Below are 25,103 nucleotides of genomic sequence, written 5' to 3'. Positions count from 1 at the left end.
TCATGTCCAACTCCTCTGTCCATGGAATTTCCCAGGCAAGAATACTGGACTGGGTTGCCAATTCCTTCTCTAAGGGGTCTTTCCGACCCAAAGACTGAACCCCCATCTGCTGTATTGGCAAGCAGATTCTTTACCACTGAGCCACCAGGGAAGCTCAAATTAGAGTAGACCCAAGGTTAGTACATGCAGCCATGAAATTAAAGACTCTGGCTCCTTGGAAGAAAAGCTATGACCAACCTAGACAGCCTATTAAAAACCAGAGACATTACTTTGAAAACAAAGGTCCGTCTAGTCAAAGCTATTGTTTTTCCAGTAGTCATGTATGGATATGAAAGTTGGACCATAAAGAAAGCTGAGTGCCGAAGAGTCGATGCTTTTGAACTGTGGTATTGGAGAAGACTCTTGAGAGTCCCTTGGACTGCAAGGAGATCCAACCAGTCCATCCTAAAGGAAATCAGTCCTGAATATTCATTGGAAGGACTGATGCTGAAGCGGAAACTCCAATAGTTTGGCCATCTGATGCGAAAAACTGACTCACTGGAAAAGACCCTGATGATGAGAAAGATCGAAGGCAGGAGGAGAAGGGGACAAAAGAGGACGAGATGGTTGGATGGCGTAACTGACTCGATGGACGTGAGTCTGAGTAGGTTCCAGGAATTGGTGATGGACACGGAAGCCTGGCGTGCTGCGGTTCATGGGGTTGCCAAGAGTCGGACGCGACTGAACTGAACTGAAGGTTATTACGATGAGCACTATGTAGTCGCTGTAATAAGATTTCTGGAATAGACTCAAAGATAAGCGTTTAGGCCAGTGGAATAAAATGGTCCATCATCCCAGGTATGATGATGGGAAAACATTGTTTATTCGTTGGGTCCCAGGTGGGTAAAGATTATGAATTTGCTTTGGACAACAATATTTAAAAATTTTAATTTATACTGAGCCAGAAGTTTTTCCCTGTTTCTTTGACTCACCAACAGACATTTACCAAGGGAATGCTAAGTGTCAGGCACCAAAGTCCTTCAGATCTTTGAAGTTATCAGAGCTTCCCCATGTGGAAAGCCTTTCCTTGGGGGTTAAACATTCCCTCCCCTCTTCCAGTGTCTAGTCCTCCCAGAGGGGACACAGGTTTCAATTCCTTGACCGATCTGGCCCGAACTTCTCAAGGTCCATCCAACAGAGGTTGATCTCTGTTTCTTTCCACAGAGTGGTGCCCATTATAGGAACTGAAAATCCCTGCTGAGATACTGTATTTCTAGTAATGTAGCTTAAAGTTGTGTTTCTATAAATCAATTATTTCATACTGGTAACTTTCATTAAGCCAACTGTCACCCTAAAACCTAATACCTTCCCAACAACACTAGATGGTTAAGTCCAAACCCTTCCATTACATAGCCTACCTCTTTAATCCTAATTGTATCCTTCATCCCTGTTAAATCTGGTCTATTACATCAACCCTACAAACGTATCCAATTCCAAGACCAATACCCAACAAGCAAGATCAGTTGCTAAGTACCTTTCAGTATCTGTTACCTGAGTAGCAGACCCAGCTCTAGCCCATGCCCATGACCTCCACTTGAAAGCCCCATTCTGTTCTCTCCAAAAGCCTCACCCTTAAAAAAAAAAAAAAAGATGGAAGATAAAAAATATATACTGAATCTACTTTTCCTCTGAAATATGGACAAATCTTACTTCAAGTCCTCTCTGTACAACCAGAGCCTTGACACCAACACAGTCTTTTCTTTTTTTCTCATAGGATCTGCTGGGGAAAGAGAGGTGGATTCAGAGTTCAGGGGAGGCTGCCCAAGGCAGGCATCATCTTTGGGAAGAGGAACAGGACCCAGAAACATCAGCTGAGGGAAGAGGAGTGGGATTCAGGCAGACTCCTGGGAACAAAGATGAAGATACGGCTGTAAAATGGGATAAAAAAAGGTAAAAAGATCAGGGTCTCCGTTTTCTTATGGTCTAACACATCTCAGGGATAATTTTTATTTTTATTCTCTGGTTTTAACAATTAAATACATTATAAGACTCAAAACAGGCTCTCGGCTCACTTCAGAATTATTTTACTTTAATTTTTGAAGGGAATTTGGAAACTGTGAAACTGTACTCCATTTTATGGTAGGTATGAGAAAAACCCTAAACAGAGGGAAACTTTGGGTAGAAGTAAAAAAGAAAACTTAACTTTTAAGGCTTTGGCAGAGGAAAGAGGAATGTGATTCTAAGAACAGACCTGGTACAAAAAAAAAAGAAAGAAAAATCTAACAGATTTTCAGTTTTCCAATAGAAATACCACTTAGCATACAGAGCAGCTTGTTTCAACAGCTCAACTGGTCCTTGGCTTCACAAGTATTAAAAATTGTGGCCAGGCCCAGGAACCCAACCACTGTGTTCCAGTAACCACAGAGTCTGGATTTTTTCAGGAAAATGCCAATTTTCTCATCTGTTGTCCCCATAAGTCATCAAAAAGTCCTATAAAAACACTTATATGCCAAAATCCTTTCCTAGATAGTAATGTTGGTTCAGAAAATATGGACACTGTTTCATGATCAATAACTCTATTTCTATATTAAAGTATAATTTATATTTCAAACAAGTATTTTACAAAGATACTTTCAAAATAATGCCTATTTCTGAGTTAGGAACTGACAAAGTACAAAGAGAGAATACTATTTAACTAATTAAAATAATTACAACTAGTAAGTTTTGCTCATTTTATAAATCAGTACAAAATTCTAGACTATTTTCTCCTTTGAAATGCCCTTCTTTCCCTTTTTTTCTTTTTTTGGCAGCACCATGAGGTATGCATAATCTTAGCTCTTCGACCAGGGATCAAGCCTCTGTCCCCTGCAGTGGACGCATGCAGTCCTAACCACTGGACTACCAGGGAATTCCCTGAAATGCCTTTCGATTAGAAATATATGGCAGTAGTGTCTACTCATCTGAGAATCTGTTTTCCTGAACTAAGTTTCATAAGAAACTAGTACTGCCTTTATTAGTCTTCCATCACTGTGTGACATGCTTAGTCCAACAGAACAAAACAGATCGATGAAGAAACCAGTCCTCAGTGAAGCTCTCATCAAGCCGTGGCTTCTCTATGACCCTATCTTCCCCCAGGTCATCACAATTCCCTTCATCTAGGACAGTGGTTCTCAATCTGGGACATATACTGTGGTCATCTACAGAACTTCCCTAAGTACACCTGTTATAGCTACGGCTTGGGACCATGAAGGTGTGGGAAGAGAACTGGGCTTGGGTGTTTTGACAGCTCTATGCAGATAATTCGGGTACATATGCTAGCAGAGAACATCATATTCAAATGGGCGAGGATAAGGGCTACAACACTGGTCTCAAGGAATGATGTCTCCCGTCCTTAACGGGACTGACGAAAGTAGGACCATCACCAGACAAGACTGCATAGTCAAAAGTAACAGAGGAGAAAGAATTGAAAACAGGCAGACCATTAGAGGTTGAGAATGACCTCAGGGATATCTGCTTCTGTTTACCAGATATCATTATTTTGTAAGAGGTAAAGTACATTATCTTTTCAGAAAGCATATTCCAGGCTCTAGCTCAGAAGACAGTGTGCCATCCTAAATATAACACTCGTTTCCAGACTCAATGCCTGTCATGGATCAAGATGGCTAACAACTCTGTAGTTGCGATCTGTAAAGTAGGGGCTAGTGTGCTGCTTTTGTTAAGAAAAATTCTGAAAAGGTTCTGTTCAAAATCATGACCTCCTTACTTTCAAAATGGGGAATTACTCTATCTACTCTCCTGCCTGCTAAAGAAACATAAGGCCAACTAGAAACACTAGTATAAGTACTTGTAGTTTGTCATTACTGCTCTTCAGTGACTGCAGACAACCAACCTTAATTACCCTACACCCACCCTCATGCATCAAGTGGATTGGAGGCTGAGTCAGCAAGTGTAAAATCTAAACACAAAAGAGCACAAATCGAAAAAGAAAGAAAAAGAAAATCTTACCTTTGGTTTTTTGTTCCGTGACCTGCAAAATAAACAGACATAGGTAAATGAGACTTGCTTTCTAAACCAGCATTATAAGATTACTGTAATTCTGGTACCTCAAATAATTCAAGCTGTCAGATACATAGGCAGAGCTAAAATTCAGAAAAAGTCAGCTCAGACATCCCTCTAAAGACAATGGCCATATGTCTGGCTGTAACTTATATGACTGTCATTATGAAAGAGTCCAAAAATTAAGACAAAAAGCATTCGCTCTTAATAAATACTGAGGTCCCTGCACTGGGGATACTGTTTCCCATTCTAACATCCAGAAAAGGAAATGGATGAGGCCCAGAAACAAAATTAACCACAGATACAAAAAGATTTCCCTCTGAGCATGGACCCAGACACCTGACTTCAAATCCAGAAAGCAAAGTTTAAGGGCCCACGCTCAGAGGCATTGGAGCTCACAGTAGGAAAGTTGGATTCAAAACCAAGCTCTCCCACCTCCTGTCTGTGTGATCTCAGTTTTCTATTTATCTGTTGAATGAAGATAATAACAGTATCTCTCTGCAAAGGACTGCTGTAAAGATTAAGCTGCTTCCCTGGTGGCCTGTTTCCCTGGTGGCTCAGTGGGTAAAGCGTCTGCCTACAATACGGGAGACCCAGGTTCTATCTCTGGGTCGGGAAGATCCCCTGGAGAAGGAAATGGCAACCCACTCCAGTACTCTTGCCTGGAAAATCCCATGGACTGAGAAGCCTGGTAGGCTACAGTCCATGGGGTCGCAAAGAGTCGGACACGACTGAGCGACTTTCCCTTCCCTGGTGGCTCAGACGGTAAAGCGTCTGCCTGTAATGCGAGAGACCTGGGTTCGATTCCTGGGTCGGGAAGACCCCCTGGAGAAGGAAATGGCAATCCACTCCAGCACTCTTGCCTGGAAAATCCCATGGACGGAGGAGCCTGATAGGCTACAGTCCATGGGGTCGCAAAGAGTCGGACACGACTCAGCGACTTCACTTTTCAATGCTCAATAACTGTTTGCTATTATAATTATCAAAGTTTATAGAAAATTTAATGTGAAATAGAGCAGTAAGATTGAAATCATAATGTGGCTTCCCAGGTAGAGCAGTGGTAAAGAATCTGCCTCCCAATGCAGGAGACATAAAAGACATGGGTTTGATCCCTAGAATGGGAAGAGCCCCTGGAGATGGAAGTGGTAACCCACTCCAGTATTCTTGACTGGGAAATCCCAGGGTCAGAGGAGCCTGGCGGGCTACATCCATGGGGTTGCAAAGGGTCGGACATGACTGAGAGACTGAGCATACAGACACACATAAATTTGAACAAATATAGACTACTTTGTTGAAAGTATTCCTTTATATAGTAACTAATACATTTCTGGAAGTGATTAACCTAAAAGGTTGGGCATGCTAAATATAATAATGGGTTTTGAGAGAGTTTGGAAATGATGACTAGGAGCCACATGGAAAACTCTTCTGCTATTAAGAGGGGAAAATAAAGGAGGGCATCTAATTATCCATGCCCTATAATATTTAAACAAAACCACAAGAGGTCGTGAATAAGAAAACATTCCAAAGGAAATGTACCAGAATTCCAACAGGGGTTAAATCACATTATTGAAATCATGGGTTATTCTGACCCCCTGTTCCCAATTGCTAATCTTCAAAAAACATTTTTTTGTATTGGTCCTCCAACTTCTGGAACCAAAATATTCATATAGAAAAGAAGAGGTCTGATTATTTGTGGCTGGTAATCATACTAAGTTACTGCTCTGGATGTTCATGAAAACATGCTCATCTTCGGAAGGTCTATCCTGTGGCTAACCAGCCCGCTTCAAAATGGATTCCAGCACACCACTGAATTAAACAATCCATCTGGATGACCTCCTGGAGTGTTTCTTACATTCTTGCATTAAAAGACAAGCTAATTTAGCTGCACTGAATTTGTGCTAGGCAGCCTCTTAAAATGAATGTTTCCCAGTACTAACTGTTACAGAGCTCAGTTCTACTGTATAATTTTTCTGTAACCCCACCTTATCCAGGAATGAACTGATTTGCAACCACATTATCAATTCCTTACGGCAATTTATACCACAGTAAATAAATACTTCTTAGAATGCCATCTGAAGATCAGTTATTACAGGAAGTCAATGTCTTCCCTAGCTGTAAGCAACAAACCCAACTAATGCCAAATATGTCTTAAAATGTGGTTCTTTTAAAAGTGTTGTCCCCCAAGACGGTGAAAAGCTGGATGATCAAAGCATGGGTTTTGCTAATGCTAAACAATGATCCTTGAGCAGCATCAGCCTAATGAATGTGAGGCGAAATCCTTCTCAGACACCTCCCTCATAACTGGAAATCTAACACCGTTTACTCAGGATGGTTCTAGAAAGAACAAACCACCATAACCACTGAGAACAATGGGAAAGCAGCTCATGTTTAATTTCTACGCATAAATAATTTAATTTAGCTAAATAAAAGTCAGTTCTCCATGAACATTATGTTGCCAGCATTCATTCTTGACCATTTACTTATTAAACAAACATTTTTTTGAGTAATGCTTTTGTCCTAGGCACTGTCCTAGTTACTGGAAATGTAAACATGAATAAAACCTCGAGAAACTTACAGCCAGGCTAATGGGGAAGATAGACATGAAGAGATGATTATAAAGCAATGGGGTAGCCTGCGAGAAAGATGTGGAAGCACTAAGAAGAGGCACCACACGTTCTCTGACTGAATGAGTGTGTGACCCCATTATAGGGCCCCTGGCACATTCTCTACAATTCTTTGCATCATAGCACATTTTAAGTCTCTTAGTTGAGATGCTATCTCTACAGTGAGGTTAACAACCACTAAGACAGTCACATGCTGAGCTTTGTGCTTGCTCCTTAAAAGTGCTAAATCAGAATCTAATTCTGAAATTATACAATGGTTCAGGATGGTAAAACAATATCAAAGACCGCGTGTCAAGCCTAGACCCTGTGCCAGCCAATCTAGAACATTTTTGAACAAATGTGACCAAATTTTTATTGTTCTTAATACCATGTGAAATTTCATTTACAGTGATATTTCTCTTGGCTGTAACTTTTAAACCAGTTCTTAATGCAGATCAAGCACACAGGGTAGACAGTCCAGCTGTACACACGAAATTCTCTGCACAAATAATCCCAATTCACTCTAGAATGAACCCAGACCATCTTTTATTTTAAATCATTTTTCTATTAGGGGGATCCACAACAAAAGTTTACAGATGCACATTATTATTAATCACTTCTAGCACTGATATTTCAGGTTAAAAGACATTGTTATCTATGTGAAAAACAAAGATGAACTGTACACAAGGCCCCAAACAATCACTCTATTCAGCATTTTCCTGTTATCAGCCTTTGTTCAAGCTCCCCAGTGGAGAGCTTATAACCATGCCCTCCCACAGACTGCAAAATCCATTTCTTGTACCAATTTAGTAGATGAAATGGGAATGCCCTAAGGAAAGAAATCCTCACTGAGCTTCACTCTCCCATCACTCCCATAGGAAAGTCAGTATGTGTGGCTACAGGGGCAACACCTCTGACAACCCAGAGATGGTGGACCCACATATAACAACTTCAGTGACGTGGAAGGTGGCTTTGTCCACCAAGTATAAAACAAGCTTCTGGGTGGTCTTCTGACATTTTAATTCAGACTCTGTACTGTCATTTTAGACAGTTTCAACAAGTTCAGATTAGAAGGAGGTGTCCTGGCAGCATGAAGATGCGATGGTGAGCCCGCCACTATTAACAGAGCCAGAAACACAATTAAAAGCAGACAAAACCTTAAAGAGTCAGTAGTCTATTACGGCACAAACAATAATGAATATTCCTTTTAATTAAACCTTGAAGATAAATTACGTTTCACATGTTTAATGCAGCACGGTCACATGCAATCTAAGCCAGAAAATATTTCCAGTATTGTGTCTTATGCCGGCACTCCTATATGATTTCAGTAATTCAGAGACCAGAATTAAGGGAAATGCTATCTAACAATGCAGGGGAAACTTGCAGTGTCCCTTGACCTTGAATGCCTTGAGTCTGTTCTAAATCTAGAGTTCCCTCTGAACCCTGTTAACAGTTGCCCCCTTCCCTAAACCTAGCTTCAATAACCTGGCTCCATAGCAGGGACCCTCAAACCTGCCTCACAGTAAGGGTCTGCTTCCCAAGTGTGTCAGACAGTGGTAACAAGAACTGGAGGCGAAGTGACTCTGCAGCACCGCTGCCGAACCAGAGCCCGCCAGGTGAAGCTCTTGAAGCTAAAAGAGCAGTGAGGGCGGGTAGTCAGCTCAGACTATGGCCAGGGCAGAGGGGACAGGGCAGGGAGGTCTAGCCACTCTGTTCCCCCCAGCCCTGACAGTTGACATCAGTCGGTCTTATGTCTTTTTTCCTTTTAGCATCTCTTTTTCCCTAGTAAATGCCTGAAAGCCATGAAATACTATCTCCTTCAGGGCACTAAGCAGGCCCACCAGACTGTCTTTTAATTTAAAAAAATATGTATTTATGTATTTGGCTGACCCAGGTCTTAGCTGCAACATGTGGGATTTTTAGTTGTGGCATGCAAACTCTTAGCTGTGGCATGTGGGACCTATGTCCCCTGACCTGGGATCGAGCCCAGGCCTTTGCATTGGAAGCACAGAGTCTTAGCCACTGAACCACCAGGGAAGTTGCGCTCCCCCTCGCCGACCAGATCCTCTTTGAGGGAGGATTCTTTATGGACTTTGAGGGAGACTTTTTTTAATGGAATTATCAAAAAGCAGACTCATATAAAATGACAATGTAGGTGGACCAGAAGGACAATATCAAGGCAAACTCTAGCAAGCTTTGAGAAATCATTCCATAAACTTAAGAAAATGGAGATTAATTACGATACAAACAAGGAAACACAACAAGCATTTAATTAAGTGTTGGTAACTCTCCTGCTTTTCTTGATATTACTCACTGTTGTTTTCAATCAAATCGGCTGCAGCATTACTTTAACATCTACTTTACGATAACCAGTGCAGGTTTTTAACTTTCTCCCACTTTCAAATCTTAAAGCTCTCAAACTAATGCCTCAAGTGGCATTATTAAGATATCAGGCATCCACGCCAAAGCAATTCATTCTAGATTCGTGGCGGATGTAAAGACAGACTTAATTGATTAAACCCACCTTCTGAGTGGCTTCTTTTTTCTTTTTATCCTCTTTCTTCCTTTTCTTGTCTTCCATTAACTGTTCTTCCCTTTCTTGCTCCTTCTCTCTGTTAAAGTAATGTCATACCACAAGGTTAAACACCTATGCTCACAGTCTATTTGTGCAGCAAATTAAGTGCTTACAGATGGTGTGCAAGGCGACAAACATTTCATCTCTGACTGAGCAGAGCACAGTACTCCATTTAAGCTAGCAGGACACATAAAACCCATCATATTTACTTATCCTCCTTATTTCGGTCTGTAACCCCTTTTGCAACATGATATTAAGTTTGGTTTTAAAGAAGTCCAGTAAAGTGAGTTTTTATAACATCTTTTCTAAACACACACACGCATGATTATTGTATTTCCACTCAGCAAAGAACCTAATTTGAATATACGACAACATTCTGTTGGCTTCTGACAATACTCCTCACAAAGAATGCAGAATATATGACTTCAGTTACAGTATACAGGTATTTATCATAATTTAGGTGTTTTCCCATGACATCTTCAGAGCAGTGAATATAAAACCCTATGTTCTAAATTCTGTATTTTTCTTCTACATTATTAACACTGTATGTTTTACATGTTTTCTACTTGTGTTTTTAAGGCTGTATTGAAGGTCCTGTAAATCCATGTATTCCCTGTTGGGTGATTTCACAGGATCATCAGGTTTTGCTCTCAATTAAAATAAAAATAATACATAAAAATAAGCATTCTAGTTGCAGAAATATGTACCAAATCTTAAGAAACTAAGATCATGTAATTTATCCCTCACATTTGAAAAATAACTGCAAAATGCAATACTTACTGTATTACATAAAATGTTCTTACATACAATCTAATATTCTAATATATATAGAAAATTGACGACTTCTATGTATCAACTGGGAAAAACGCATAAACAACCACTGGCGTTAACGTCAAAACTCACGGCTGGAAACCCCAGATGCCAAGCTTATTGAATTTCAGAGCTGGAAAAAGAGTTAGAAATCAAGCTCCCAATTCCCAACAACTGACAAGATGCCATCTGCAATACTTGTGGTTTTAGGGGATCCGACAGCAAATCCATGGTTTCATAGATATCACTTAGATAAAGGCTAAGTTGAAAGTCAAAGAAAAGCGTTAAATGTCTGCAGACATGGCAAAAACCACAATGATGGCTCCTGAAGGACTCAAGTTTGGGGACTGAAACTCCCTCAACCAACCCAGAAGGAACCAAGGGCCAGCACTGAGGAATACTCCCATGAGCAGGCAGTGACACTTCATTTATAGAAAAGAAGAACTGAACACGCAAACGAAGTGTTTTACCTATATATCAAGTTTTCAGTGGCCCTTTCTCCTATACTTCTGGGCATAAATATACAAAAGCCTAAAGTGCACAATTCACATTCCAACACAACGCCATGTTGTTGCTGTCCACGTTGTTTGGTTGCTAAGTCGTGTCCAACTCTTCTGCAGCCCGATGGACTGTAGCCCGCCAGGCTCCTCTTGTCCATGGGATTTCCCAGGCAAGAACACTGAAGTGGGTTGCCATTTCCTGCTCCTGGGGATCTTCCCAGCCCAGGGATCAAACATGCGACTCCTGAATTGCAGGCGGATTCTTTACCACTGAGTCAACCGGGAAGCCGAATATCCATGAAAACTTAAAACTACAACCAAAGAAGAGATTTTATTATAATTTCCTTAGGCTTAAGGCTGCTTTCTTTGGAGTCGGATTATGTGTACATCAGCCTAAGTGTGAAGTTCCTGGTGAAAATCTACTTGCAGTCGTGTACTACTTTAAGAAAATGGATTTACAAAAACTGGCAAGATAGATGTTGACCATCTAAGGTAGGCTGGCTGCAGATCCTGTTATATTTGGCTCTTAGAGCCTCTTGCTTCCTATGGCTGCAAATGGAAGGAGAAGATGGGGTTCCTCATGACCCAGTTACTGTAACTTGATTTCCATATTTTAAAGTACAACTGACTATAGAAAAAGAGCAACCATAGCCTGAATGAGTATCTGTTTGAATATTCAAGCTCTAAAAAGCATAATGTTGTAAAAGTTTATTTTAAAAAGGCAAGGTAAAACAAAGAAAAGCAGTTAGTCATTAATGAGACACATTCTCAAAAAAACAACTAACCTTTTCAAATATTTTTTCCTACAAACAGGTAATTCAGGGGAAGGGATTGAAACTTATGTTCACTACAAGCAGATTTATTTCCAAAACAAATATTTTTTGAAGCTTTCCAGGAGACAGACTGTGCTTTCACCCTGATCTTTTACTGTGCGTTGGTAGAATTGAGTCTTCTCTTTAAATCTCACTTTCTTAGGAAAAATTCATTTTCCCAAACCACACCTGACTTAACCTTATCATTCACTTAATAATCAATCAAAAAGTGGGGGGTTCACCTTTCTTCTATTTCAGTTGTGCTGTATCCTGGCTGTACCTTAGAACCATTTGAGGAACTCTGAAATATCTCTATGCTGTGTCAGAGCCCAGCAAGGGTGAAGAGGGCACCCACCCATCTATGGCGGTAGTGATGGGAGATCAGTTACATGGGGGACTGACCAATAAATACATTAAGGATGACAACAGTCAGGTTTCTCAGTATTGAAAAAAGGAGTTACCAAGATGGAAAAAGAAAACTCAATGAACCCTGCGGAGTTGGATCAGTATTAGTTATTGGCATGAACTCATGATTTTTAATACACAGGGACAGACATAACAAAAAAAAGTAGATGCAATTTTGTGTGTCTATATGTGTATATTCCTTCATATATGCAAACACACACACTTATTCCCTAGCTCTATCACTGATAGGGCTTGGGAACAAGCAACATCCAAATACAGTAGCTAGGAACATACCTTGAACCCAGATCATGGCTTCTAAATACCATCCTTCACTAAGACAATCACAGTTTTTTGTTTTGTTTTGTTTTGTTGAGGAAGAACTAATTTGGGAGCTTGATGATGAAAAGCACAAAATGAGCTGAAATCCTTCTTTCCCAACAAGCAAGAAAATCTTTGACAAATGAAGGGACATGTCAAATGGTCACAGAAGCCTGAAGAGGGTCTTACAAGCTAAATCTGGGACACTATGATACTAAAAATATGTAATGATAGCAACAGATTATAAGCCATTGTATAAGATAGGAAAACGTGAGTCCCTACAGAAAGAAATAAGTGAACACCTTGAAAACACCAAGGAATGTAATATTCACATAATTTTAAAGCACCACATCATGAAACACTTATTAACTACAAAGGAGAAAATAGTAATTATACAGAGGAGAAGCCGGGTGGATAGCACCTTAGTTAAGTAATCCACATGAAGATCATCAGTGATGGGACACACTGAAATTGTGAGTAACAACATGACAGGAGACTCTGAGAACACAGCATTAATCCTGCGGTACGCACAGCCTGAATACCATCACAAAGAAACATCAAACAGTCCCATACTGGGAGGCATTTTAGAAAACCATGGGTTTAAAATCTGCAAAAATTTCAAGGTCACGAACACGAAGGGAAGATGGGGGAACTGTTCCAAATGGAAGGGGACTAAAGGGATACAACCACCAAACGCAAAGTGTGATCCTTCTGTTACAAAGGCCATACCGGAGCAAGTGTTAAAGCTTGGGCAGGGGCCAGAGAGTAAATGGTAGTAAACCATTACCAGAGGCAACATTCCAGATCAATCATATAGGTATCTACGGGGTTTTTTTCAAAGCCCCCACCCCAAGTGGTTCTAACATGTAGATGGAGTTGAAAATCACTACTCTAAATTCTCATGTTAAGCTTACCATTAGCCAGATGCAAGTGTAAACACCGTAATCTAGAATAAATCAAGAATGGTAAAAGCCAAAACTACTCCTAAAATGGCTAAGGTGAAGAAAATACAAGTGTTTTCTTTCTTCTTTTTTTTTTTTTAAAATAAACAACTACTGGTTTCAAGAAGTATGTGCAAGGGACTTGTTTTTGAGAAAGGCGGTATTTGAATAAAAGGGGAGACTCCAATATTCATCTGAGCTGAAGCAGAGCAAGACTCCTGTCTGCAAGTTCAGGACATTAAAGAGTGACAATGCTGGCATTTCCCAAAACTGGCTGTTTCACACATCCAAAGAGCTGGAATAGCTAGATGACAATTCCCTAGAGCTGACATCCAAGGCCATTCACAGTGCAGGTCCTATTTCTACACTACGCTCACCTACTGTGCACACCTGATGCAAAAACCTTCCCCTTTTTTGGTGCTCAGTCACACCTTACCGTGTTGTCAAGTTCTGGCTCAGTATCTGTCTGCTTCAGTGAAGCCTTCCCTGACAACTTCAACCCATAAGAAACTCACCCTCATATGTACATCTCACCACCTCTGCCCTGCCTCTTGTCTGGCCCTGAGAAGGACAGGCAGTAAAGAGGGTTCCACCTTACACATGATGGTTAGAAAAGGCCTCTCTGATAAGGGGGCCTAAACATGGAGACCCACTGAGGTTGAGGGAGATGCGGCTGTCTGCGCCAGAGGATTCCAGGCAGAGGGAACAGCAGTAGAAAGGAATGACACTGGTGTGTTTGGCAAGAAGGGTGGAGTAGAGTGAAGAAGGGAGAAGGCGGTGGATGAGATCAGAGGGGTAGCAGGGCCCTGCTGAACATCACCGCACTTCTCAAACTCAAGGGGACACATTTGGGAACTGAATAAGGGATCAAACCGGGACTGGTGTGCACACACAAACCGACACTTCCTTCACCTCTAATTCTGTCAATGAAAAGCCCATTTTCCCCCTCCCGCTTTCAGAGCTGCTGCTCCTGTCTTCACAGGGGCTGGCCTGCCCCGCTCAGAGCACTGGTCAGGGCAGAACAGGAAGCCGAGTAGGCCTGCATTTGCCACAGTGAAGTCCACTGCTGCCCTTCCTCCTCTTCTTATCACCGAGCACAAATCCTCGGACACACGAGGTCCCCCACTGGATGTTACCAAACTGCATGATGATGGAGCGAGAGATGCTTTTCTATCTTTTCAATGGGACATGGTTCAAAAGAAAAAGCCTCAATTAAATTTAACTAGTTTTAACTCAACAAACAGACACTGAGTTACTATTATGTGCCAGGCACTGATCCAGGCATTAAGAATGTAACAGTGGCCTTGGTGGTTGACAAGCTAGACACAGACAGACAGATGTACACACACAACATCATAAAGAAAATAAAGCTGAGAAAGGAGCTAGAGCGCAACCAAGAGGGAAGGGGCAGGGAAGATGATAGGGTACTTTACACAAGATGTGCATTCATGGAGGCCTCTCTGAGACAGAGAGAGATTGGAATGAAGGAAATTATCTGGGAGAAGAGTGACCGACCAGGCAGAAAAAACATGAAGTTCAAAGATTCTGGGATGGGAGGGTGCTTGGTGTGAATTTGGGGTTTTATTTTTTTGGGGGAGGGATACTCTTCTTCCTCCCTCCTCCCACCGCCCCCCCTCCCCCACAGCAAAAACTCACACACATGCTTCAGAGTTTTCTGTGCTTATTTTATAACAGTCCTCACTCGCACCAAAAAAAATTAGGCATTCTATTTCTTAAGAGCTTCCCTCTATTCCGTTCCTTTCATCTTTCCTTCCTTCCTATTTCAGTGCCTACTTGCCAAACTCTGTGCTGAGGGCCAATAATTCCACAAGCAGTGCTGCTTGCCTTCCTGGCGCTCTCGGTTCAAATTTTATTGTGGCTGCGCCTGGTCTTACTTATGGCATGTGGGATCCAGTTCCCTGACCAGGGATGGAACCCAGGCCTCCCGCATTGGGAGTGTGAAGTCTTGGCCACTGGCCCACCAGGAAGTACCCCTAGGCTTAAATTTCTGAACAGCTGTATCTCACCTCACAACTCAGACAGCTCTGCCCTCCATCTTTACCGGTATTTAGCTGTTGTTGCTGTTGTCCAGTCGCTAAGTCATGTCTGACTCTTTACGACCTCACGGACTGCAGTACGCCACGCTTCTCTGTTGTTTACCATCTCCCCGAGTTTGTTCAAATTCATGTCCATTGAGTCGGTGATTACCAGGACATTGGGGTGCCTTTGGTATTTTGAAAGTACCAGAACTTTGGACAGGTGAATTCAGGCTTGTGATAAGCCAGGTGAGATCAACCTCTTTCCGAAAACTGGAATCATGGCCAGTGGTTCCTGAATTAATGTGCTCAAGCCCACTGAGCCTCAAGCATCAAGCAGAGGCAGGGCTGACAACTTCATACTTTGAAAGCAGCAGTCACCAATACACTGACCCGAGAGAAAAGAGTATCTGCCAGGTATGAATAACTGGCTACAACACTGTCAACATCTGATGACTTTCTGGTCAGTAAGTATCGCGGCACTTCTGGTCCCAGATCATAACCATATATAATCAAGGCCACCGCTGCCTCCAAGTCGTTTCAGTCATGTGCGACCCCATAGATGGCAGCCCACCAGGCTCCCCCGTCCCTGGGATTCTCCAGGCAAGAACACTGGAGTGGGGTGCCATTGCCTTCTCCCATAATCAAGGCAGGCAGACCCAAATGGATACAACAGATCCACCCAACAGATGAAATGTGCCAGAAGCAAACCAACATTGTAAAAGAACAAGCTATCAACGACTTTGATGAATCACCAGGGAGTATGGTAAGTGACAAAAGCCAATCCCAAAGGTTACATACTGTATGAATCTATTTATAGAACACTGAAGCGACAAGTAGTTGTCAGGGGTTGCTGGGGGCTGAGGCAGGGTGATTATAAAAAAAAGGGTGGCACCAGTGGTCCTTAAGGTGATGAGACTTCTGCTTCTTGATGATAGTAGTGGTAGATAAGAGAACCTACATGTAATACAACTATAAAACTAAACACACACATACACAAATAAGCACAAGTAAAACTGGGGAAATTAAACAAGATCAGTGAGTTGTATCAATCAGTATCTTGGCTGTGATACTATACTATAGTTCCACCAGAAGAAACCACTGGCACAAACTGGGTAAAAGGTGCCTGGAATCTCAATATGTTTATTTTCTTACAAACGCATGTGAATCTACAATTATCTCAATAATAATTTTAATGGGGGAAAAAAAGAGCCTCAAATACTGATTCATCTTTTAGTTATCTTCTTAAAATTTTTAAGGACTTCTATTTTCAAACAAATATTTTAACAGCTCTTCATGAAAGTCACAGAAGAATCGAAAAGAACTTTAGAAATCATTGTGGTCCTGACGTTCAAAAAATGTATTCCCCCAAATAGGCTAAAATCTACATTTCTCCCCAGTACGTCCAAATGAGCTGTTTCAGTTTTATCAGTCAAGGTTCCTTGCCTCTTCCGTACATTAGGTATGTGATAAATGTGGCACCGCAGGGTGTTTAAAATGTTCCTCTACCATGTGATCCGTAGCGTCACCCTTTTACTGAGGATGTTGGTGCTGTACCAGTAATAAAAGCTATCATTTCACTTTGTGGTAGAGGAATACGTCAACTCAGCCAACATCAACTCCAAGCCCCTTCTGGCCTATTTCCCAGACTCCTTTATAACTAGAGACTACAATGTGACTTATGTTCTGCCAATAAGTTGCGCGTGTGCGTGACTTTACTAAGGAACTGACAGGGCACAGGGCACCCCTCTTCTCAGGGAGCAGACATGATGTGGTCCTGGAGCCGAAACCTCTAACAACGGTTTCCTGAATGTACAGGAAGAGGAAAAAGCTTCCGTGGGGCCCCCAGTCTGTGGTGTGACTCCCAAGGATCTGTGAGACAGCGTCACCATTTAATAAACCGCTGGCAGCAGTGAACGTCCCGCTGTCTGGCACTAGGAACTCTGTCCAACTCAGATTTACATAAGCTTACCACGGCACAGCTAACATAAGGGACTTGTACAGACAGCTACTTCCTTAAAAGACAACTGGTAATCCTGGCAATTTATAAAACGAAAGAAAATAACTAGACACAAAACCATTAACAGTCATAACCAATTAAGGATTAATGATACCACACACATATTTGGAGTGAGGACAATTAACAAAAGGAGTGCAATGAAAAGAGTTAAGCAAAGTGCTCGAAGTATCCATTTAGAGTGTTTTTAATTAAAAATGCACACAGAAAGACAGCATGTTGGAATAAATCCACTTCGGCAGAGGAAATTACATAGTAGGGTACTCCAAAGATCTGTGTTGGATTTGTTCTTAACGTTTTTTTCATTTGCTGGATCTGACTGAGGGAATTTAATGGGATGCTAATGTAATTTGCACATGATATTAAATTAGTAGTCAAGGCCAAACAACATTGAAGCATCAAAATCATTTTAACATTGAGTAGCTCATGGGAAGAAAATAGTAACATTAAACTAAGCAAAATAAAGGTAAATACATTTTTTATTAATTTAGAGGGATGCAGAAATTTCTCCTGCACTGAGTTGCATCATGTAATACGTGACAGGCAATTCTTTTGTACGGCGGCTTGAGAGTTCCTCTGGCTGCAAGGAGATCAAACCAGTCAATCCTAAAGGAAATCACCCTTGAATATTCATAGGAAGGACTGATACTGAAGCTCCAATACTTTGGCCACCTGACGCAAAGAGCTGACTCATTGGAAAAGACCCTGGTGCTGGGGAAGACTGGAGGCAAAAGGAGAACTGGGGGCGGGGCAGAGGATGGAATGTGAGCAAACTTCTGGAGACAGTGAAGGACATGGGGGCCTGTCATGCTGCAGTCCATGGGGTCGCAAAGAGTTGGACATGACTTTGCGACAGTACAGTAACAACAAAATTAACACTGCTCCTTCTACATATGAGTTACCTTCCTACGTGTGGCTGTGTAAAGCAATGCTTCTCAACCTTTAATGGGAATCTTGTTAAAATGCAGAATCTTATTTAGTAGGTTTGGTGGGGACCTCCAATTCTCCTATTTTAACAAGCTGCTGGTCCTTGGACCTTACTTTGAACAGTACAGAAACAATGCACTTGGCTGTTCTTTCTAGGAAAATATGAAACTGTACTGATTTCTCCAAGGATAAATATTAACCTCATTAACATCAAGCTTATGCCCTGTTATTCCTATCTGTGTTTCAGTGCCAAATGACAGTGTAATCTTCATAAAGATATATTAAAAGTCAATTAGACAACCTGTGTAATACCAAATATGCATGAAATTTAATTGAAACATCAGGAATAGCTAGGACCACATCTGCGCAGGCAAACAAACCATGATGACAGCAAATGTAGGTATCAATAATCAAAGGGGGCCATCAACTATAGGGGAATGCAGATTTCCAGTACGTCAAGCACAAAAAGAATCTGCGTTTCAGAATCAGTGAAATACGGCAACAATACTTCTGTGAACATAACCTCTGACTCCAAGTGTCTCACAAATCCCTCCACATCCCACAACTAAGGTACATGCAAGGAATAGGTTTATTTGGAACTACTCAAGTCAGAAAAAGGAGGAAAAGACATTTAAAAGAATTTGTTTTCACTTTCAAAAATTCCATGCGGCAAAAGTTGTAATGCGTGATAGGGGAGGTTTTCCCCTGCAAAACCCTTCAGGGTTAGAATGGTGATTGAGAAACAGCTCATTTGAAATGACTCTTCTTATACTTTATATACTCTTGCCTCGCAGCCCAGCAGACTCTAACAAAGATCTAACAAAGATCTTTATTCAGTCTTAGTGCAGCTGTATAGGAAGTTCCTTATATTGCTTCGGGAATTATCTCCTTATAGCTTCCACCTACTGGTCCTAAGCTTTCCTTTCCAGACTGCACAGAAGTCTTCTAAATCCATATTGGTAGTCACCCATCATGCATCCCAGAGGCGTTCTCACAGCCTTCAAACAGTTCACCCGGTTTTCCAGCCCCTCATCATCATCCTCTAGACATATCCAGTGTGTCGATGAGCATCCAATCACTGGGTAAGGCAGGACCCACCAGAGTAGGCCTGCCACTTCCTCATACCAGATAATACCCTACTGTCAATACGGTCGCAGAGCCCATCTGCCTTCCCCAGCAATCACCTCTTTCTGAGTTACAGCCACTTCTCACCCCTATTTTTCACAGTATTGCTAAGTTACTGCTCCCTGATTGAGTAGAGGATCTTACATGTATCTCTCCCAATGCCTTCTGTGCCTGACTGTCAGCCTAGCATTGCCACCCCCTACAGCTGGCAGGGGAAGCCTGGCACAGCATTTCCCAGAATCCCATTCTCTGTCTGTTTTAAGTTAGATACGGCCAATGAGAGCCTCCTGCTCTGGAAGACGGAAGTCAGTATTCTCTGAAAATAGCTGTAAGCAGACACATAGGCAGCGGCAGACAGGACTTTCCATTTTCAAAGCAGCTTCCAGATGAACTGGAGCCGCACTGGAGCTGCAGACGACCGCTGAGATCACGCTTCCCTAGGAACCTGGCATTCTAATCTCATCAACAATAACAATGGTCTCCTTGCATGCTACCCCCACCCACCCCCGACTTTCCAATGGTTGTGTGAGCTTTTAATTCCCTATAGAAAAACCTTTTCTTTTTGGAAAATACAATCAATTCTACCCAAAAAAGCTACCAGAATTAATAAATGACTTTAGCAAGGTTACAGGATATAAGATCAATACATAAAACCAATTCTATTTCTGTATACTAACAACAATCAAAAACTGAAACTTTCAGAAATCCTACTTATAGTAGCATTGAAACCTATGAAATATTTAGAGGTAAACCTGATGATAAAGTCCTATCCTTGTACACTGAAAACTGTAAAATGTTGATAAGAGAAAAATTTTAAAACCTAAATAAGTGGAGAGATATACTGTGTTCACAGACTGGAAGACAGCACTGTTTATATGTCAGTTCTCCCAAAATTGATTTATAGATTTGACACAATCCCTATCAAAATCTCGGCACAATTTTTAAGTAGAAACTGACAAGCTCTTTTTAAAATTCCTTAGGACCCAGAATAGGCAACAAGTTTCAAAAAGAACAGCTGGAGGACTCACAGCACCTGACACGCAGGCTTATTATAAAGATACAGAAATGCAGGCAGTGCAGTACTGACATCGACAAAACGTTCAGTAGGATGAAACAGATGCCAGAGATAGAGCAATACAGAAACGGACAACTCATTTTCAAAAAGGTACAAAGGTAATTCAGCAGAGAAAGAATGGTCTGTTCTCCACAAACGGTGGGGCGGCGACTGAACAGCCATATGTTAAAAAACAGAACAAAAACCTTCGACCCAGACCTTACACTACATACAAAAATCAGCTCAAAATGGATCACAGACCTGAACATAAAACTATAAGAAAATAAGGAAAAGAAAATATTTGTCAACTTGGGTTAGGAAAATTATTTCTTAGCCCTAACAACAAAAGGATGATCCACAAAAGAAAAAAAAAGATTGATAAATCTGATTATTGAGAATTAAGAACTTCTACTGTCCAAAAGATGCTGTTAAGAGAAAAAGAGCAGCAGACTGGGAGAACATATTCGCAAATCACTTATCTGATAAAGAATGCATCTCCAGATAGATAAAGAACCCTGGAAATCTAATAACATATTTACAAAACCCTATTTTTCAAATGGGCAAACTTTATGGCAGCTTGATTTTAAGAGCTGAAAACTGTAAATGACTCAACTGGTCATGACTCAATGCATCAGCTGGTAAATGGATCAACAAATTGCAGTAGGGCATACAATGAAACAGTTCTCAGCAATAAGGGAACAGTAACACAAAGTATGGATAAGACTCAAAATAATTATGTTGAATGAAAGAAGCCAGAAAAGAACTGTATGCTCCATTTGTATAATATTCTATAAAACACAAACTAATCTGTAAGGGCAGAAAGCAGATCAGCAGTTAGCTGGGGGCTGGGAAGGGACAGGGCAGGGCCAAAAGGAAGACAGACAAGCGGGCACTAAGAGACTGGGGGGGACTTCCCTGGTGGTCCAGTGGCTAAGACGCTGCACTCCCGATGCAGGCGGCCAGGTTCAATCTCTGGTCAGGGAACCAGATCCCATGCCACAACTAGGAGTTCACACGCCACAACTAGGCCCCAGCGCAGCCAACACAGACATACATACACACACAGATGGAGGCTTTGGGAAATAGCGGGTACACTCTTTATTGTAAGCATACACAGTTCAAAACTGCATGTATTCTGAACACTTCAAATCTAAGCACTTCAATTCTAATTTAGTATTTCAATTACACCTCAATAAGGGGCTGAAAATAAAAATGAAAAAGAGAAGAAACTCTTTCCTCCATGGAATACCTGGAATGGCCTCTATTTTCCTGGCAGAGTCCTGACTGTGCACTGGTACCTGTGAGCTCTAACAGCTGAAATTTCATCCAGGCTGGACATTCTAAGATGCCAAATCTTTAAATCGGAGCTTCTGCATTGATAACATTCCTGTGAGTGTAAAGTACCATTTTTAAATGCAATGAAGCCTCCTGTAAAAGAAATCTTAATAAGGTGAATGTTTGAACTTTTAAACTGTTAAACATTTCACTGCTTTAACTCCCTAGATTGCTATAAATTACCAGCCTGTTCACTGGGATTTTCTCCTGATGTTTCCATTCAGATTGTAACACCTATACCGTTGTTGTTGTTTAGTTGCTAAGTCGAGTCTGACTCTTTTCAACCCCACGGACTGTAGCATGCCAGGCTCCTCCGTCCATGGGATTTCCCAGGCAAAAATACCGGAGTGGATAGCTATTTCCTTCTCCGGGGAATCTACCCAGCCCAGGGACTGAACCCACATGTCCTGCACTGGCAGGCAGACGCACTACAACTGAACCACTAGGGAAGCCTCATACCTTTATGATGTGTTTATATTGTAACTCTGAATCCAATCTTCTAATTTTTCAACTATTCTTTTGGTTTTGCTTGCCTCAAACTAAGGATCTTCAAGCTCAAAAGATCCCTGAGGTTTTCAAGACCTAAGATCTGGTGAATAAATCTTTGTTAACACCATCTTACGTTTTACTCCTGAAAGTACTTGCTAGTCTCCAAAAGACAGCCTGAAACTAGGAGTAGTTTACAAATATTCAATAGACTAAGAAGCAACATCCTGAGGAGAGCTTTTAATATTTATATCCTGGAACCACTAAAGACTATGTTTAAACCTTAAGGGCCAAACACACAAAGCCAGAGAAGCACTCTACCCTTAGTATTCAACAGTAAAGAAAGCGAAAAGAAACAAGGCATAGGAGTCCAAGCCAGGGTTCTGGAAGCCACAACAGAACAGCAAACATGGCTCCTCAGCAGCAAAGTAAGCAGCTTACCAATGAGACCCTGAAGTGCGGGGCACATGTCATCTAGAGAGGAATCATCAACTTATGAACAGTAGACAGTGGGGCTGTTTTCACAAGATGCGGAGGAGCTTTTGTTTTTACATTGTTTTTCTACCCTTCTTTGCCTGCTTCCATGCATGGGCCAACACAATTATACATTCAAGAGAAGTAATGATAATAACTGATCGTAGAAATCAAATAGATTGTTTGCAATTCAATCACAGTAAGTTAAAACCCCTCAGAAGGCAATTTTAAAGTAATAAAAGCATGACGAACCACCTTAAGATTGTGCTCTCCATGTTCATCCAGGAGGACTTGGTGGCTAGGACATCAGAATGCTTCAAGTGCACATGTCTACCCCCAGCAGGGCCTTGTCTCTGCAGATGCTCACTCAGCAGGCTTGGGCTGAGGTTCGGACTCTGGCAAGTGCACTCCCAGTGGTGGGGGCGGGGTGGTGGGGTGCGGGGTGGTGTCCGGAAGGTTGGAGAGATTCTTGGAGGTCTGTTGCCTCCCTACACAGGAGACGGGAGTGTGGGCCATTATCCTCACTCAGGCTCTGGACTCTCCTCTCTCACTGACCAAACCACTTTCTCAAGGCTGCCCGGGCACAGATAAGAAACAGGGCTAAATAGTGGGCATGAAAACCTTTAAAAGCATGACTCAGATCTAAAGGGGAGAAAAGAATGGAATTCAAACAACGATCCATGTGGTTCTCCTCCGACCAAGATGGGAAAGGTCTTGTCATATCACAGGCCACCACGGAAAGTGACTTCTGCAAGTCTTTCTAGATCTGTGCCTTAAGAGAAAGCCAAGCATTTTAGTCAGAAATTAAGAGGAGGAGATTTGGGGCCTGACCTCAGAGATCACACAGTACCTTACTGCAAACAATGAGTGAGACAGGCAGGGTGCAAGCTTCCTGATTATACGGCACCACTACCACTTTATTAAGTCTATGCCTGTTATTCTAATTCTGGAAATCCTCTGAGAAAGGGTGCTATTTTGTGACACTTATCTCGGTATTGAAAAATTAGCAAAGAAGGAAATCAACTCTGAATTCAGGATCCACAGGTTGACAGTCGCACCCTACTTCTCAATGCTCTTAATTTGTGCTCTATTTTCAGAATAGTAAAAATGGAAAGTCGTGTTTTTGTATGCCGGTTGTCATTTAAATTTAGCAAGTTGAATGATAAAAACTGAATTACCTTGAGGGAAATGTACATTTCTGAAAGACAAGCATGTTTGATGTTAATAAGTAACCAGCTACAGAGTACAGATAACTCCTGAACTTACATGACCCAGCTGTTCATCTAAAATCATACACAGGTGGGAAGATGACTCAAAATTTAAAATGCCATTTATACACAGCCTTTTGGTAACAACTAAGCCAACATGTAACTGTGTTTGATGCTTCAAGATCACATACAGGATGCCTAATTCTAGATTACATTTAAGGCTCTATATACACAATTTTGTACCTAATTTCTACTTAGGTCATCTGAGGAAAATTTTTAGAGTCATCTACCATTGTAACCTTTAATAACATTACTCAAATCTACGGAATTTCAAATGTACGCTTTTAACAATCTCAGTAATAGCCAAGTGTAAAACCATGGTTTTCTGAAAGAACACTTAAGTTTCTCTTAAACAAGAGATCGAGGTCTTTTTTCCCCTTGTAGTTAAGAATCTTGCTTTCTATATAAAATCTATACACTCTCTGAGTCTAGAGATCTGCAACCAACGCCGCAGCGGTTCTCTATTTTCCTGTGTGTGTTTCAGGACTCAGTTTCCAACATCTTCAAAGTTCTTTTGATTCCATCTCCCACACCTCCATATCCAAGTGCAATCAATTACAAGCAGAGCCCTCTACCAAGCTCAGGCAAAGAGAAAACACAAGCTTTGAAGTCTGACAGTTTTAAGACCAAATTACATGTATCTCGAGCCTCAGTTTCTACTCATGGCAGGAACTTGGGCAAATTATGTGGCTTCTAGGTTTCAGTTTCTGCATCTATAAAATGCGGATTATGCTGCCATGGAGAGTGGCTGTGCTGACTGGAGACAGTGCCTGAAAGCGCCTGACAGTACCCAGTCCACGGGCTGCAGCTTCTGCTTCTCTTCTGGCAGCAGCTCCCTCAGCCTTCTCTCTGTCAAGCATCTATGATGCATAAACCCCAGAGGAGGGGCTTGGGTAACACACAAGGAGGTGAGACACAACATTCTGAGAGACACTAAAGAGCCACCATGACTCTACTCAATTAGACCCATACCACACACCTCATGTGAAAATAAACTCTAGATGACGGCAAGAGTTCAATATAAAGGAAAGAAGGAAATGCACATTTTTCATTAAAGCACTGAAGAAGCTGGCTGATTTCTCTTTTCATAATTACAGAGTAAACGAAGACTTTCTAATTTCTAACTATGATACAAACTCAAATCTCATAAACAAATGATTGCTGTATCTATATAAAATACAGGTATTTATAAACTTTAAAACCATTATTATGATAAAACCCACCAGGAACACGACCAGTGTTTGCTGGGAAAAATATATTAGCAATTCCTATCACAAGGAGTTAGGTTCCGTGATACATAAAGAGCTCCCACAAATCAGTAAGGAAAAGGTCAACGATCCAACAGAAAAGTAGGTGAAGGAAATGAACTCATTGTTGTTCAC

At 41.4% G+C, this 25,103-nt stretch overlaps 1 protein-coding gene across 10 annotated transcripts in view; it reads right to left on the bottom strand.

Moving 5' to 3' along the window:
* TNRC6B (trinucleotide repeat containing adaptor 6B) overlaps positions 1–25,103 on the bottom strand; it is a 261,892-nt gene that overhangs the window by 69,895 nt on the left and 166,894 nt on the right. For all 10 annotated transcript variants that reach the window (XM_012175680.4, XM_060413567.1, XM_060413565.1 and 7 more), the window contains 2 exons: positions 9,163–9,250; positions 3,985–4,006 (listed from right to left, as the gene is read on the bottom strand). In XM_012175680.4, the coding sequence (XP_012031070.2) occupies positions 3,985–4,006; positions 9,163–9,250 (110 nt within the window). The remainder of the gene's footprint in view (positions 1–3,984; positions 4,007–9,162; positions 9,251–25,103) is intronic.

Source organism: Ovis aries, chromosome 3, assembly GCF_016772045.2.
Source record: "Ovis aries strain OAR_USU_Benz2616 breed Rambouillet chromosome 3, ARS-UI_Ramb_v3.0, whole genome shotgun sequence".
Taxonomy (NCBI): Eukaryota; Metazoa; Chordata; class Mammalia; order Artiodactyla; family Bovidae; genus Ovis; species Ovis aries.
Note: the sequence above shows the minus strand (reverse complement) of the source record. Positions and strands in the feature narration are given on the sequence as shown.